Genomic DNA, 17,846 nt, shown 5'->3' with positions numbered 1-17,846 from the left:
ATGGTGGAAATACCAATGTCCTGTCTCTGTGATGTAAGAGCGCCGAAGCCGGCTCTGACAGCCTGTCTTTCCTCTCTCGTCCCCGGGAACAAAAACGAAAAGCCCCACCGATGTACGTCTGTGTGTCTGCATGTGCACGGATATGGAAGAAGTTGGCACACCGCATAAAGATTTCAGATTTTTATGGTGAGAACATGCTGTGAAAAAAAGGAGCAAGGCAAGGACACGTGCATGTACACATGTGCACCAGAGAGAGTCCGTCAGGGACAAATTTACATCACTGGATGCTGCATATTTTTATTGAACACAATTCCCGCAAGAAATTGCCTTGATTGTTTTCGTATACTGCAGCTTAATCAGTCAGAAAGAAAAACACACTGCAGACTATTGCCAATTTTGTGCTTTGTTATTCTTATGAAGCCAAACACCACAGAGTAACTACAAGATTTCACTGATCAACACGGCGCTAGATCACAGACATGACACAGAGGATCCTTCGAGTCATTCAGCTTTTGGAAAATATGCTAAAATTGTCCTTCTTTATGAGACATGTCATTTTTTTTTCAGCTCTACTCTTTCTTTGCACGATTTGAGGAACGTGTTCGCTGCTTTGAGAACATTCAAAGCACTTGCTATAGATTAAATAAATGCATTTCACAACTGCAGTGCCAGAGTTAGCCATAAGAAAGAAAAAATACAAAATGTTTATGTTGCCAAATACATCCATCATAAATATTAAGACACCATTCGGCAGTCCGGCGAAGCGCGATGAGGGCAGGAGGTTTTGGCAGTTTCACAGTAGAGGTGAGACGGAGGGAAACGGGGGAGGAGAGTAAAGCACAATGAATCCGACCGACGGCAATCAGTGCACTGGTGTTAGGAGTTCCCATCGTTCTCACCACCGCACCACCTGACTGCTGTAGTCCTCTGTGGTGGCTACCACCTCTAGCACCTTGACCTCCTCCTCGTCCTCGTCCTCCTCCTCCCCTCCTCCTACTCCCAGTCGCCACAGCTCAGCCAAATAGGTCCTGTGCATGCGCTGCCTCTGCTGCCTCTCCTGCCTCCGCCTCAGCCGCTCCTCCTGGTGCTGCTTCTGCCGGTTGTACTGGTAGCGGCGGAGGAACAGCTCCTTGGCGTACTCGTACAGCTCCACGTCGAGGGCGTTCAGCCCCTCGATGCGCCACCGCACCTTCTCCGTGATCCCCACGCTCGCCGCGCGCGTGCTGTTGATCTGCGTGAAGGCCCGGATGAAGCGCAGGCCGAACGTCCGCTCGAACAGGTACTGCGTCTTGCGCTGGAACTCCGTCAGGCCGTAGAAGGCCATGTTGCGCAGGTTGGTCTTGGCGCTGGCGAGGAGCATGCGGCCGCGCTCCAGCTCGCTCATGGAGGACATGTTGTAGCAGCCCACCAGGCTGAGGTCGGCCAGCATGCGGACCTGGCGGTTGTTGGCGAGGTTGGACGGGCAGTTCATGAAGTCTGCCAGAGGCACACCTGTCCAGTCCTCGCCAGTGTAGCAGGCAGGGAGCTCGTCCTGAGTGGGCGGGCGGCCATCGCACATGTGCAGGGCTGTTTTCCAAGTGGCCCCACGCTGCACATGCTTCCACTCGCTGAGGTAGCGTGACACGGGGTCGCGTAGCATGGTGATGTAATAGAAGTTCCTACAGGGACAGGCAAAGACAGAAGAATGTCAGAGTTGTGGCCTTTATGTAAGATCAAAGATGTGTGTTCGTTGCCCAGAATGGCCTTTTGGGGATGATGTTCAACTTAGATGGTTGAACAAGTGTTTGCTAATCTGTCTAGCTACAGCTACCATTTACCATATATTACATGTAGATGGCACAAACAGATGTACTGTAGCAACTTTTTTCAATTATAATTTTAATGCTAACCCAAGCTAACATTGCCTTAAACATACTGCCTGTACCTGAAGGGTGTATCGGCTTGCAAAGAATGAATTTTCCCAAACATCAAATAATTCCTCAGATGTTCCTACAGGTCACACTTCTACCACCTATCCTCAACTTGAGGCCATCAGATACAGATGTTGTTTTACACCCATGCTAATGCTAACCCTTAGCGCCAGTATAACACTGGACAATGGACCAAAACTGTTCCCTCAACATCTTTAATGAGCTTAATGTTACGGTATAATATAGACCCAGATATTAAAATAGAATCCTGTGTAAGAGAACTTAATTTCCTCGGGCTGCTACATATTGCTACATATTTACCATGTCACAGTAGTTTGAATGTGCTTTATGAAGTTCAAAAGGAATCAGAAGAAAACCTAAATTTCACTTTGAAAGACCCTGTTCTATTTGATTAGGTCTACAGCAAAAATGAAAGGAAAACGCTGCAGCAATGGCAAAAAACAGGGCAGTGCTACCACTGCATTTAGAATCTGCATCCTCTAGTTGGTTAGTTTGTCCATTTGTAACAAGCATAAGCTGAATTTCTATAACAGTGCAGTATCGTGTTTTTCTTTTTTCATTTCACGCAGTGAGCGATACAACGGTTGAAACTGTCTGGGAAAACACCGCGATCACATTTCCAGCACAGTGGAGGAGAACGAAACTGTACATCACATATAGTATCTCATATCCTGCTGTAGTTAAAAAAAGAAATCTGAGCAGGAAGAAACGCCACAGCACACTGAAAGTGTGATTAGGGTTTAAATGAAAAACATCATCGCGTCCATCTGAGCTGTTAGAGAATAATGACAGCAACGCAATGCAAACCAAGCATGTATGGCATTTAATATCCTGCAGATTATTTTTGTTGTTGTCACACCAATTTGCTCCTGCCTGCCGCCTGTAATGACTTTTTTTCCCCCTCTCCCGCACCTTTCGTGTCCGTGGATCGCTCTGATGTGCCACAAACAGCGCTTCAAAAACTTTCCGTAACCCAGACGCGCGCAAACCTTTCAACCAACAAACACATCTTTCAGCTCTTATCTATTGAGTTCAGCGATGACCGGCGTGACTGCAGGAGTCAGCGCCAGGAGAATTTCAGCCAGTTTTCAAAAAAGTTTTTCAAAAGGTAAACAGCACAGATAAAAGGGGAAATTGAAAACGTTCGTCTTGTGTTCAGAGATCACTGTGACCTTACAGTGTCAAAACAAATCTAAAGCCTAAATGAAAAGCGGAACGTTTTACTTCTTTCATTGCACAGAGCTGCAGTTTACTTTGTGGAAGCTTTCAGCGAACAGCTAAATAAAGAATTCAGATTCAAGGACATTTTACTGGACACTGGAGACTTGGCTTAAAACCCTATTACATAAACGGTGACTTTTCAATACATGATGCACGTCTTTTACCTACACAGTCTTATAAATATCATGATGTACAGCCGATTTTCCGGTTGACTTTCTCTCCTCGGCCGAACAGAACGATCAGGTGGATAGGCTCCCGAATCCACTTCCCTGTGTGTGTGTGTGTGTGTGTGTGTGTGTGTGTGTGTGTGTGTGTGTGTGTGTGTGTGTGTGTGTGTGTGTGTGTGTGTGTGTGTGTGTGCGTGTGTGTGTGCGTGTGTGTGTGTGTGTGTGTGTGTGTGTGTGTGTGCCTTTTGTTGTGTGCAAAATATCCCAGCGGCACACCTGAGCGAGTGTTTGCACATGTGTGATGGTGTGATCGCACCATCACAATGTGTGAGTAGGTGAGGGGAAGTTTGGCCTATTGGTGTTGACAACCACATTGCCAGGACACATACTGGAACATTGCACTTGCTGAAATCCTCACACCCGGTCACAGTTTTTATCAATAAACCCGGAACCCACCACACAGACCTCTGTTTGTTACAACACTAAAACTGTTAAGCCTTTCAGCTCATTTATTTAGTTTCTTTAGCTGCTAAAAGCAGCCACAGTTTGCTTGCTTCATATCACCACTGTAGCTGGTGAGGCTCGATGACTTTGCCACCTCACCAACACTTATCCTGCAGCTCCCAGTAACGTCTGTCATCTTCTGGCTCTGCCCCCCTTGCTCTCGCTCGGGTCGTTACGTGACCTTTACCCGCCTTATCTGCTAAACTCTTGCCCTTCAGATCAAAACACCTCTGCAGACCGAGAAACCTGGTGAACTGTGAGTTGCGTTGCTCCGTCCGGGCAAAGGAGGACCGCATCGGGGCAGTCGTTGCCAGACGGCAGGTATTAATCAGCCGTGATGTGCGGCACGCTTGAGCAAGCGAGCGGCCCGTCGGACAGGCTCACCACCCAGAGATAATGGCCATCCACGGAGGGAGCTAAGTGAATTACCCGCCATCATCGGCGGGTTCAACGGACAGCGCGAGATGGATGGACACTCGCGAGTGCATCATAAACTTCCTGGAAAACAGCGCTGTCTTTTCCACCTCCTGTGCCTATCGTCTGTCTGCAACGGCCCACAGCGAGACGAGCAGATCGATACGCGTTCATGCAACCCCGCCTTCCTGCGTCTGCGCTTTCATCGTAACCTATTGACAGAGGGCTGCAAATGTCAGAGCTCTCCTCTTACGTTTGCCAGGGACAGGAACAGGGTCAGACTATGAAGGTCAAGAACAATTACCAGTCGCTTGATGTGGCAGAGGGTTTTTTCTTGCAGGAAGCATTGTGTCACTTGGAAGAGACACCTGATAGCAGTGGTTAAAGAAGAAACTGAGCCCAGTTCTCCAGTAGGAGGCGCTCAGAAGTTACAGTTGGCACTAAAAGCTAAAAGTGCCTTAATGGAAATATTTCACTCATGGGAAATGAAATGTCTTGGGTTTTTAAGTACGTACTACTTATTCAACAGCATTGCTGTCCTGTCAGTGCGTTAGTAACAGTTTGCTGAGTCTAGTTTATGAATTTCCTATTATTTCCAAAGTCTGACAACCAAAGAAGAAACATGTAAATGAGGCGAGCGATGTCATCAATCGTGCTGCGTTAAAACACAGCGCGTCTGACCACAGAAAGTGACACGCCGGAGGTTTGGCGGCTGTGCACCACTGCATTACATTTCACATTTTGACACCTGTTCCTGGATTAAATCGTTGAGATGTTTATTTGTCACGCGGCAGTCGCGCCGGGTTTGTGTGCGTCGTGTACAGGTGGGAGCGGAGGAACATTCGGGTGGGATGAGGTAGCGCTGGCGTTCTGGGATGCGTCTTAGACTCGTCTCAGAAGCCAAAAGTCGTGCTTTGCCCTGGAAAAGTGCAAGGCAAGAAAATGACAAATTACAGACTCTTTTCTATCACCGCACGGAATCACAGCAGTCACTGGACTATGTGATGACTGCAGAAACAAAAGGTGGTGGCTCCCTCCCCTAAACTCCCCCGGTTTATTTTTTAGGGCGTAGTTTTATGCAAAGCTATAAAACCATGATAAGCTACGATGGCAGGTCCTTTCTCCTGCTTCAGAGCTGTAGGAGGTTGCTGAAGGTAAACTGCATCATTCCCCCTCTATTCTGCCCTGCACTAAAAAACAAGGCAGCTCATAATCAAATAGCTGAAAGAAGGACTTCCTTTATTTGGTGCATTAGACTTTGTGCTGTAGCTGTAAGGACATGATAAGGATGCGGTTTGGTTTGGTTTACGTAGTTTAGCAGTCGACAGTATCTTGCTGTTCTTGTGAAATTTCTGCACTTTCGAAAGAGGTTTCCATCTACTGCGTCTCGCCCTCAAACATCGTCGGTCATGCGCCGTCGAACCCTGTGCCAACGCGCTGAACCGCTTTCCGGTCCTTCGCGCCGGAACAGGACAAAGTGGGGACATGCTCAACATTTTCCGTTGCGCTGACTGAGTCAAAGATCGAATGTTTTGACTAAACACACACGGCTTCCTGTGGGCGATCACGCGCGGATGTCCCTCAAAGTTAAATCAGCTTGTCGCGTTTGGCCGCAGATCGATTCCTGCCCTTCTCGCCTGCCTGTCACCTTTCCCACACAGCGAACCTGCGAACACACATTGATCGGCCCCGTCTGCCTCCCCCCTCCCCAATTGTCCCTCCCTCGTGCTCTAAATCACCATCAAAAAGCTACAGAGGAAACTCACAGCACCGAGATCAATATCTGCCTTGTTAATTCACTCACTGCCATCAAGGACATCGTCAGTCTCGTGATAAAAGCCTTGATGGGAACTATTTATGCTGCCGTGGAAGCAGCCCGTTGAAGGAAAAGCATCTGGATTTCATCGTCCACATCATTTTTGCTTTAGTGGAGAAATTTATGGCGAATGATTTCAGTGCTCCGACTCAACCTCCTCTTGGTCCACTGAGCAGCGTCAATGAACTATCACTTTCCGAACCATTTCTATCTGCCAAGTTGGGAGAAGAAGTGACTTTGAAAACAAGCACAGGGCTGCACATCGATTTCACACTGAAGTCAGGGTGTTGATAACTCACACAGTTGGAGCGAATCCATTTTAAAGGTGTTTCTGTGCACACAAGGGACGCCCCTAACCACTGGCTCCAGAAGGGAATTACTGTCTGACGGGACGGCCTCCGGCCACACGTCGCCTCCAACGGTTCAGTTTTATCTCCCTAAAAATGACTTTTAAAAGCCTCCCTTCGCTCGTGACAATGTTTGCTGTGCTTTTGTTGGGTGAGTCACGCCTTGTTTGTCACAGAGAGAGTGAACCCGCTGAGAAACAAGAGCTCAGTGAGCTTTCCCGGATGTAGTCACAGCTTAAACGGTGGATGTGTGGCATAATATCGCTTGTTCAAGGTCAAACGCTCCCGGTGTTTCCTGTGTTCTTCTTTCAGTGTCACTAAACAGCAGTGACGTTCTACTCTGAAGACGCCAGAGACAAGTAAACTTCATCACAAGCCCCTTTCACATACCAGCATGTCAGAACTTTAAACAGCTGAACTGGAGAATTTGCTGCAGCGAGCAAGTGATTACAATGATAACAACAATAGAACCAGAGACAGGTTTGGGCCCTTTTGCTGCATTATTAGCATTAATAATATTTGGAGGGTTGTATTTTCCAATCTTCAAAGTGGCCAATTGTAGCACTGCTACAAAAAGAACCTGTGTAACACAATGACCCACTAGGCCAGTGGACACCTTCAGGACAAGTCTGAGTCTAGATTAGTACTAGGACTATTTACTATATACCAGGTTTACGGCTCTACAGCTTCAGTTGTAATACTCATGGCTTAGTTCTGGTTCTGGACTAAAACTTACTGCACTGTAAGTTCCAACTGTCAACCAAGTTTGCATGGATGCATAAGATGTCAGATGCTCAGTCAACAACGGTAAAACTTGAAAAAGTCTTTTTCTGTTTCAGTATTCTTGTGTGAATGTATCTGGAGACACTTTGCATGAGTGGGTCCATGTGTTCCTTTTGGCACGTGCCTCTTGGCTTCCCACACGCAGGGTTCATGACCCTCAGGAAAATGTATTTGGTTTGTTGTAATATGCATTGGGGCCAGTACACCAACAGTGGCAAAACTTGCTTTAAAGTCTTTACATAGCTTGGTTGATCCACCGAGGTTGGTGCCTTTTCAGCCGAACTAAACGGCTGCCAATGTTTCCCAGTGGACACTTTCTTTATAGAAAACATAAATTGCCCAAAAAGCACTTTCTACATGAAGCATAATAATAATAATACCAGCAATGTCTGTAAAGCTGCAGACAAGGTGCTTATTTGGGACTGAAAAAAGATCAATTATCGCTGTTTGTATTATGTGTAAAGTCCAGGAGGATAATAAGGAACAAATATGAACGTGTGAAGTGCGAAAGCAAGCCCAGCAACTAGAAAATTTCTCCTAGCTCATGCGTTTACTCCAGAGCGAGGCTGAGAATGAAACTAAATGTGGCTAAAACAGGCAGCGAAAGGGGAAGTGTTGAATGAGCGTGTCAGCGGGGAGAACATACGGCCTTTGGAAACCGCGTTTGGCAAAGCAGATAAAATATGAGCCTGGTTCAACTGTCAGCTTAACTAACTTCACTGTGGCTGAATGGATGACTACTGGGAAGCGGGAGTGACAAATGGGGAGAGCTATAAAAAACAGCGGAGGCGCGCGATTTCCAAAAAAAGCAAACGAGAGCGGCAATTACACAAATAAGAAGCAAGCGTCAGAGGGGGAGGTTCCCGCCGCAGCGAGTTCAAATAGATGTTATCAAGTCGCCCGGCAGCACAGACACTAAGCAAGTCCCATCACAACCCTCCACAGAGTGAGAGGTCAAGCGGGATCCATTTTCACTCATCTCACTCTCTCTCTCGGACTAATTTAATCTTTGTGTGCCAATTACAGGCGAAATGATCCCAGTCGCCATCTGTGCTCAAACACACACACACACACACACACACACACACACACACACACACACACACACACACACACACACACACACACACACACACACACACACACACGCAATTCACTCTCCTTGGGTCCAAAATGATCCGCTAATGGTGCACTCTCCCCTCCGAAGCTTAACCCAGTTGTAGGGAACATCAGCAGGTAACGCGCCTTGATGAATCACACAATCAGGTGAATCAATCATACCGTAGAGCGGGCGCAGATTGAGAAGGGAGAGCGCGTGAGGGGGGAAATGATGAGCAAGGAGGCCCGCCGCTGCTCCGCGATCCTCCCGAGTTGCAGATATGAGATGCTATTTTTGGCGAGAGAAGGAAAAGCCCCGGGGACGCTGGCGTGGAGACGGGGGAACGGAGGCGAGGCGTCCGGACGAGCGGGAGTGTGAAGATGTGGCCGCTGAGAAGTGGGCGACAGACTGCAGCACCATCAAAATGAGGCCTCAGACCCACGTGTGTTTATTCAAATTTGGCCGCGTCTCAGGTGCGCTAACTGCACTCGTGCAGAGTTCGCCCGGCTTTCAGCGCGCGCCCACGCATACTATCATTCGCATCCGCGCGCACAACAGCCTGGCGTGCGCAGCTTTGGCGTCTTAGCCTTAACCTTTGCCTGACATCTTAATCTTTGCAGCTTTGTGAAGGTGTCAGCCGCTCCTCCAGGTCCATGTAGATGTGGAAAGGATAAATTGGAGACAGTGCTCCGCAAAGGTCGCCCCCACCCACACAGGCTGCCGAGGAATTTCTGAAAAGCGATCCACTTTTTAGCAAGTGTTCGAACGCGGTGTTCTCCTGCAGCACTCTGACACCGAGCCTTTGAGAGTGGTGAGCAATACGCCGCGTGTAACCTTTCCTATAATTATCAAAATAACGTTCCGCCGTCCGCCCTACAAGACGTCTAACCGCACCGAGGAGGAACCAACAGGGATTCCGATGGATCGCACATAATGATCTGTCAAGCAGACACGTTCTTCGAGTGTGGTTTTTGTTTTTCTCTTTTAACAAATTGACACTCGCTGTTTTGTAAAGACGAAATCTTTAAAGCAGTCGACAGGTTTCTGTAGGAATCTAGACTTCTGGATTAATCCCCCACTTCCTCCTCCCCTGTGTAATAAAACCTGTCTTCGACTGGCCCTAATCCCCCTGAGGAGTGTGGAGATTACCAAAATCCTCTGAATATCTCACATTTCTCGCCAGGATACAAGACGCTGCCCACTGTCATGAAGGGTGAGCGCCGAGTGCTTCACACTTTACGGGACGTTTCATTTCGTTTATCTCACACAAAAGAGCTATGAGAGATATTTAGAAGACATTTAACTTATGGGGTTTCATCAAAATGTCTTTACAAGTGTAGTTTTGCTGGCAAATGTCATTTGTCCGTGTAAACATGTGTTTACATTCGTCTCTATTATGGTAATTACTGGCGGGTTGAGATTCCTCCCATTAGACCATAAGAACTGTAAAAGTGTGTCAACACAAGCAGCAGACATAACAACCGAAGCCTCCGCTGCAGCAGAACAAGCCGCTGTAGCTGACATTATTATGAATTCATGATGGGATTCGCGGCCGTGCACAGACTGAAAAAACCGCACACCTGCTCTTTTGGCTTAATTAAAAGTGAAACACAAGTCAAGGATCTGTTACCAGAGGAGGACTTTTACATCTAAAGTGATAGAGACTTAAAAGATGTATATTAAAAAGCTAAAAGACTCTATTTATAGATATCATACGTGCAGGATGATGTGTACAGTATAGACCTTTTAAACTGATGTTAGTAAGAAAAACCTTAAATTTAAAAAATATGATCAGTACCATTCTCCCGTTTGGCTGCTATGGTAGCTAAGTAGCTAATGCATTAGCATTAGCAATCGTTCCCAAGGAAAAATATTTTCTTAAGATTTTTAAGTTTTGTGAAAAAGCTCATCTCTCTGAGGGTAAAGTTAATTTTAGAGGGTCACCTTGGTACAAACATCCATATTTCATAAACCACAACTTCCCTACTCGAGCGCCTCCCTCTGCAGGGAGTTCAAAGGTCACTCAGCTCTCTGTTGGCCCTAATTGCTAATATTATCACCGTTCTGCTGGGAGGCATGTGATCAAGGTCACACTTGCCGCGATACAGGCCCAGCAGACTGTGGCAGAAATTACCATATGCTAAGTCACGCAAAAGGTCATACTTTTAATTCCGCCGGATGCCGGTGACTGGGCGCTGGAGACATGTAAAATGAGTGTGAGGAAACATGTTCATCGCGTACTTCTGCATCTGACGTCTGCGCGTCATTAGCGAGCGCTCGGTAAATGTGTCGGCTGCGTCAAATCCAGGTTGTGTAAGCAGAGAAAGTCCTGACGGAGACTAAATGCTACCTGAAGAGACTTTTATGCCTCATCAGCCTACATCACAATGTCAGGCTGCAGCATAGGATCTCCCAACAGACCTGTACACTCACCCTGTACTATAAATACCACTCCAGTGTCAGGTACTGTACATAAGCTTTACCACCTACCAGAAGTGACGAATCAGGGCTTGACTCAAACGCAAAGTGTCTCCTAAAGTGAGAAATTTAAAGACTCCTACCCACTAGTTTTACTGTAGCTCTTTAGCCTAAGTGGGTCTGGGTACATTTATTTTGCTATTAGCAGTTATAGAACTTTATAATGACATATGCTAATATTATCTAAATAAATCTGTCCATCTGTCAGTTTCTCTGCATATATTCCATCACCGTTACTAATATGGTGGTGCTGCCAAATTAATCGCTAGCACCAACTTAACTGTGTCCGGATTGAACTGGTCTAATTAGTCTGATCGGTGCGTTGGCCTGTATTCTTTGCTCTAATCTGAAATAATGAGGTCAGTGAAAAGGTCACACCCTCCGACAGCCCAGCGTGGGTCCGGCTGCAGTGACGGGTTGACGTCTGGCTTTGTGGCGGCTCTCTCGCCCGCTGTGACGCGAGCGCTGCTGGGAGCGAAGGCCCCGCGGGGGGGCCGCGAGCAGCAGGCTGCCCATCAGAAGCTACTTGACATGGCCACGCGTTACAAGGTGACGTACGGGCGTTGGAAGCGAGGAGGCGATTCATATGGGAGGCCGGATGAGTTAATGCAGCATATGCCACGGGCATAAATCCGCAGGAGGTGAATTCCAAGTCTCAGTGTGACACTCAGTATTGTATGGGAAGATTTTGACCGAACCCATTCCTCAACATGAGCTGCTGCGCGTTCCAGTTGCCCTGATTCACCAAAGATGGCTCCTAATTCTTATAAAGCATCACTAGAGTGGTTGCTATGCCAACTCCTTTAGTTACCAAGGAGCTAATTAATGATCATTCTCCCTACTCTTCTGGTTTTTATTCTCATCCACGAATCCACTTTGAAGAAACTTTTCATAAGTCAACAGCCCACATAAAATGCGATTCGATTACAAAACATCCCCACCTCTCAGACTCAGAGAGTGCAGCCGTGTTTTGGAGACGCCACGCTGTGTGTTTCATGCATTTTGCCAGCGTTGTTGTGTAGGAGAGAGGTGAACTCAAGGTGACTACGAAGCCGACAGATGGCGCGTCTGCATTCAGAACAAACCGGCAGGACAACAAACACCAAATGTGCAAGAATGTTCGCCTTTGCGTGAGCTACAGCGGAATAAGGCGAGCCCAGGTGGAAGTGGTTGCTGGTTACTGACGCACTGGTCCGAACGGAGGACAGATGTTCTTACATATCTGAGATGGAGATCGAGGAAATCAGCTGTACGTTCCGTGTACATTGAGGGAATTGTCACCTCGTTTCACAACAACCCCTGTGACCTAAATACATACATTTCATCAGTGGCCAGGACGCGGAGAAATGAGACACGCTTCTGCTTCTGCATCAGTGTGAAAGCATAACTCAAACTACTTCACTTGCTTTTAGCTAAACAGGACGTTTGGCTGATAATTGTATGTGTTTCCTGCTTGCTGATCATATCTTGTTCCTGTATGAAGCTCGGTTTCACCTCACACGTTATTTGTTGCGGGTTCAGAGCGTTTGGCTGCAGCTGTTTCCATTATTTCTGTAGGAAACTCTTGCTACTGTGAAAAGGGCAAACCCAAACATTTTCTTTTCAGCCTTGACCATAGTGGACTCGCAGAATATCACCTGTTCCACTGCATTGTCAGTTTGCAAATCCATTACAAGCTCAGGCTTCCTGAGGTCAAGCTTCTGCTCCGCTGAGGAAACTAAAAATAGAGGTGTGTGGAGCCATGGCCAAACTTTAACCTTTCTTAAATGAATACAGGAAACAAATCAGGGTTCCATATGTTTTTCTACAATTTTTCTTTTATATATTAGTATATTTTTTTATTTCTAGTAATCTAATGGTTCTGAATAAAAAGTTAGCCCAAATAAGTGTTTTTCTCAGTTCTCAGTATTTACATAAAACCATAGAACATTTCTTTGCTCATCATCATCATCATCATCATCATCATCATCATCATCATCATCATCATCATTATCATCATCATCATCATCATATTTACTACATGTAGCTGCCCTGAACTCTGCCCAGCCCCTCAAGTAATATTCGTTATGAAAATAAAATTAGGTACCAAATTACAGTTCAAATTCAGTCTCGCAGAAACGATTGGCCTCACTCAAAAACCTCTAAAAGGGAAGATTTCTGCGCTGCCACCCGAGCACTTACTACACAAGCCAGAGAATCTCGCAACATTAGAATATTTCTACTAAAGGAAATATTAGAAAATGTGACATTATGTGGTTTTAATCCAAATTTACAACAATAGCCTGAGCTGAATGTTGACTACGGAGTATATGAGGCCCTTTCCTCTGAAGCATAATGTTGTATTAGTATAAAATGTAGTTACAAGTAGCAGATTTTACTCAAGCACCAGCTGCATTACTGTCATGCTTCATTTTACTGTATGGAAGACCTGAGGCCTGTGATTAGCCAATCTCTGCAAACCACATGCAATGAGTTGTAGGCAAATGTTAAGCTTCCTGTGATCTTATTCCAGAGTCATTGTTCATCAGTGATGGATCAAACTGGTTCAGATACATGAGAAACTATTCCTGATCTTCAGGTACAGTACTTAGTAGAGTACAAAGCAATAAAGATTATAAAGTACATATACTGGAAAATACAACTATAATACTCTTTAACCTGTCTTAACCTCTGTTTAAAACAGAGGGATAAAGGCTAAAGTACAAACTAATGTACTGGAGCAGAGTGATCTTAAAGAATAGATCAGGGGAGCATTAAATATTGTATTAAGCTGTGCTGTAACACGACTCAGGCTGATACGCCCTGCTCCGTTCCCCGTGCTGCCATCATCGCGTGCGTCACGCTCCATCACGGGGAGCCGACATGGCCCGAAGTGACAGGACAAGAGCCTTTCAGGTCCGATAAAACTGCGACATGGAACCTCGTGGCAACACATCACCGAGCGCAGAATACGCACGCTGAAGTCTTTATTCAGCAGTTATAATCCGAAACGACAAGGAGCCCTCACTTAGCTGTTCATCCGTTTCCAGGCCGATCGGTGCAAACTGATGGCTGCCCGATATTTATTTATTTATTTCTTCGGGGCGTGTGGACAGAAAATCAACCAAACATTATCCTCAGGAAATGAGAACTTCGTGTGACAGATATGTGGCTGCTGAATGACTCACTCTTCCAATAGAGTCGTGGGTATAGAATGAGCTGTAACTCATGATGCACTGCAGATTTCTTCAAAATGATGTACAGTATCTTATATATACGCGCGTGTGTGTGTGTGTGTGCGTGTGTATTGACATGTCCTGCATTTTTTGTCATGCGTGATGGAGTGTGAATGTGACACGAAGAGGGAAGCGATGACAATCAATCGCCGAGCCATTAGCCGAAGCAGGCGCGCATTTGTCCTTGAGTCCCTAAAAGCTGCTCACAGGCCGAGGCGACCTTTGACCCCCCCCGTGGAGCTGCCCGCCTGCGAGTGTACTCCACCGCGCTGGGGGGGGGTCGATGCAGTATCGCATTATCCCCGAGTACTTTCTCAAAATCACCCCCGTGCGGTGTCGCGTTGCCCCGCGCGTTGTCTGCGGGTGCGACGAGCAGCGCCGGGCCCCGTTCTGTAAGTCAACACCTGCATCGGTTCATTCTGCAGTCATTAGCTGCGCCGGCGGAAACACGACCCGCCAATCAACACCTCCCCTGTCAAAATCACTCATGAAAAATTGACACTTAATAGCTGGAGATGCGCTTCACGGCCCCGGCTCGGTCTCGGCTCCTGCCTGTAATCAACCTTATACACATCAGAGTGCTAACGTTAATGAGCGCCGACGCGGTTTCGCGCTGACAAGTGTTGACTGGTGCGTTGTTGATTCACCCGCGGCGCCGCTCCGGCCCCCGAGGTGGCCCTCCAAAACTAGTTTAAAGTGTTAAATTAAGTCTGATGGCTGCCACGGAGGACACTAAATGGATTCAAAGGATTCCTGAAGGCGCCCCGGGTCCTCGTCGAGCCCCTTTAACGCCCTCGGTAACATATGGAGATTTGCTCTGCGAATCGACGCCGGGGCAAATTGGCTTCAGCACCAGGCGGCACACCTCAAAGGACCCTGCCCTTCTTAAGTGATTTACTCCCTTAAGCTTAGCTCCATTGGTTCTGTAATTACAGGAAATTGAAACGGACCGTCTGCTGCTGGTGTTGACGCGCCATGTGGTGTGCATGTTAACACCAGCTCTGCAGCGCATCGCATGCTGGGGAGGACACACACTTACCCCCCCCCCCCCCCCCCCCCCCCCCGGAGGAACCGGCGTAGGCTTTACGTCCTACCGCTCCTCTAGCGGGCCTGAAAGCGTCAGAGCCCCCCCCGGCCGTGTTCGCTCACCGGGTCGACGCTTGTTAGGAAACTGGGGAACGGCCGTGAACGCCTCGTTCCGTCCAGACGCTGTGCGTTTTAGAGCTCAGTTTTCACACACGCCTCTGCTTCTTCATTAGCTTCGCTTTAATTAGCATATATGCTGATTCACTCGTTAGTTCGACTGGCCGGTCACTCGTGCGTTCATCCACTCACCTGCTCACTCACTCTGACTGCACGGTGACGGGATCGATTAGAATGGCTGAATGAGCCGGTGAGCGAGTGAATCAATAAACGGATGGCTACTGTACGTAAACAGCCCCTGGCTAATAGCAACCCGAGTGAGTGAGTGAGTGAGTGAGTGATTGAGTGATCGATCGATCGAGTGTAAAACCTTTTAGTTATGTGACTGTATCAAAGAATAAACGAGTTTTGTAACTTAGGTGACATATTTCTTGCATATTGATGAATAAATGAATTAATGAATGTGTTTTATGGTTTTTAGTAACTACAATATGAAGTGAGTGAATGCGATTTGTCGTCCATGTACTGGACGACAAATTAAGTGAATGAGTTCATGAATGAGTGAGTCAGTGAAAGACCCAATAAATGAATGAGTGACTCCATATAAAGAAAATAAGAGGGTGTTAATGAGTGAGTGAATGACAACATGAATGAGGAAGAGGAATCAAGCGGATTAATAACTGGCACGAGGCTGCGAATGACAGAGTGAATGAAGTGGCTGAACCTGTCCCGCAGGTAGCGCCTCACCTCTTGCTCTCCGTTTTGCCGGCGCTCTTCTTCTTGTTCATCACCCCCGGGACGCAGCTCGTGAGCTCGGTCCAGTCCGCGTGCAGCCCGCAGCTCCAGCCCGTGGAGAAGCGGGAGAAGAGCCACGACTCGGCTCTGCCGGGCCGGTGGCAGGTGCACTTCCTCTGGCCGGGCATGCAGTCGCACGGCTGCTCCAGCTGGATGTTTTTGACCAGGTGCCGCCCGAACGTCGTCCCGCCGGTCTTCTGGATGTGCAGGAACACCATCACATCCTCCCCGCGGATGTTGAAGTCCACGTACCTGTCCAGGTCCCGCTCGGTGAAATTGAATTTGGACGTGATCTTGGATGGAAGTTCCTCATCCCCGTCCGGTTCCGTGTAAACTAAGTCGAACCGGGACGAGTAGCGCTGGAAAAGCCCTTTGTCGTCACTTCTGAAGTAGCAGGTGTTGCTGTCCGTGGGGCACACGTACTGGTACCCGATCATCAGGAACAGCACGGCGGCGACGGGGACGAAGATGAGCCTGTTGAACTTCTCCTCCATGGTGGCGAACTGTGAATCACGCCGCTGGCACGAACGGTACCGCGATGTCCGAGTCGTTCTCCTCTTCCCCCCGTCGCATCCTGCACGTCCCGCGCAGGCAGCCCGCGAGCAGCTGCTCGTTACAGTCCCGCCACCAGGTGAGCGCGTGTCCTGGGGGGGTCAGCGCTGCTCCTGCTCCCGCGCGAGGACACCTCCGCTGCACTTGTTCCCTGGACGGTGCAGCTGTTGAGGGTTTCGCGTGCGTCAGTCAGGGTGGATGAGCTCGAGCGCCAGCAACACTTAACGGCACGAGGAGCGCCCGGGCTCGGCTGTCCTGCCAAAGCCAAGTGCTGATCGGTATCTGAGCCAGGACCGGAGCCCCGGCGACAAGCGCCGGAAGATTAACGCAGCCACTTCCGGCCAACCGTTTCAAGTTAAAACGACACAATTAAAATGTGATCTGAAGTACATTTAGACCGAACTAGATTTTAAAGGATATATCTAAAATAACAGTTTAATTTACAGAGTTACGATTATCAACAAAAACATTTAAGGTAAACAGCACTGGGCTTTACTGAACCCATAATTAATTACTTCCCATTGATTAGTTCCCAGTCCAGCGTTGAAAGAAATGTCGGAGTTTGTAAAGTGTAGTCTGTTTATCTTGTAAAAACCTTAAATGTAATGTTCATTCATTATTCTAGCGTAAATGTGGTTCGTTGATTTTTCCTTTTTCCATGGTGTGTGGAAAGTTTGTGTTTGGGGCTAAGTGCGTTTTTAATGTGAAGATTCTGTAAGAATAAGAATAAATCCGTCATGCAACTCAGAAACCGGGATCTCATCTGCAACCCGTGATCCAATCAACCCAATCACCTTTTACAACCAACCTCACGTTCTGTGTTGCATTTATTTTGAAGCCTAAACGAATGCGTTTCCGGTTTAGTTGTGGGCTCTTTGACTCTACATCTGCGCCAGTCATCTGTCCCGGCTGCCGAGCCGGTGACGCAACCACATCTCTAATCACACACACACTGGCAATTTGAGTGGCCTAGAACAACTGCTGCTGCAAAACCGCTAGAATTACAGTAACAGAGTAGACGCATCGGTACTTAAAGCTGCGTGGAAATAACAGGAGGCATTTCTCATGGCATATTAGTTTATTCAGAATAATATTCATTTATTCATTTTTGTTGCTCATATGCACGAGTCACATTATATGGTCTAAAACCATATATTCACATGTTTTGTAGGCTGTAATTTTAATTAAATTTTATTTACTTATGAACTTGATTACTTGATTACTGATGAAGGGCTCAGGTCTTTTCTTGATGTAGTTATGTATTGTGTGTTTGTAGGTCTACACTGCCCTGGTGAGCACATCCGCACAGTGTGAGCTCTAAAACGTGGTGACGGAGGTTTTAATGCAACAGGAAAGAGTTAAATTCCCAGTCGAGCGTGCA

General features: G+C 47.3%; 1 protein-coding gene across 1 annotated transcript; it reads right to left on the bottom strand.

The window, feature by feature from the left end:
- Positions 1-167: 167 nt before the first annotated feature.
- Positions 168-16,902, bottom strand: LOC114845378 (heparan-sulfate 6-O-sulfotransferase 3-B-like). The gene is made up of 2 exons (XM_029133302.3): positions 15,866-16,902; positions 168-1,658 (listed from the first exon to the last, which is right to left on the bottom strand). Exons 1-2 carry the CDS (start codon positions 16,405-16,407, stop codon positions 896-898), a joined length of 1,305 nt encoding a protein of 434 aa, XP_028989135.1. The 5' UTR covers positions 16,408-16,902; the 3' UTR covers positions 168-895.
- Positions 16,903-17,846: the final 944 nt, after the last annotated feature.

The sequence above is a fragment of the Betta splendens genome, chromosome 2 (genome assembly GCF_900634795.4).
Source record: "Betta splendens chromosome 2, fBetSpl5.4, whole genome shotgun sequence".
In the NCBI taxonomy this organism is placed as follows: Eukaryota; Metazoa; Chordata; class Actinopteri; order Anabantiformes; family Osphronemidae; genus Betta; species Betta splendens.
This window is presented reverse-complemented; position numbering and strand designations above follow the sequence as displayed.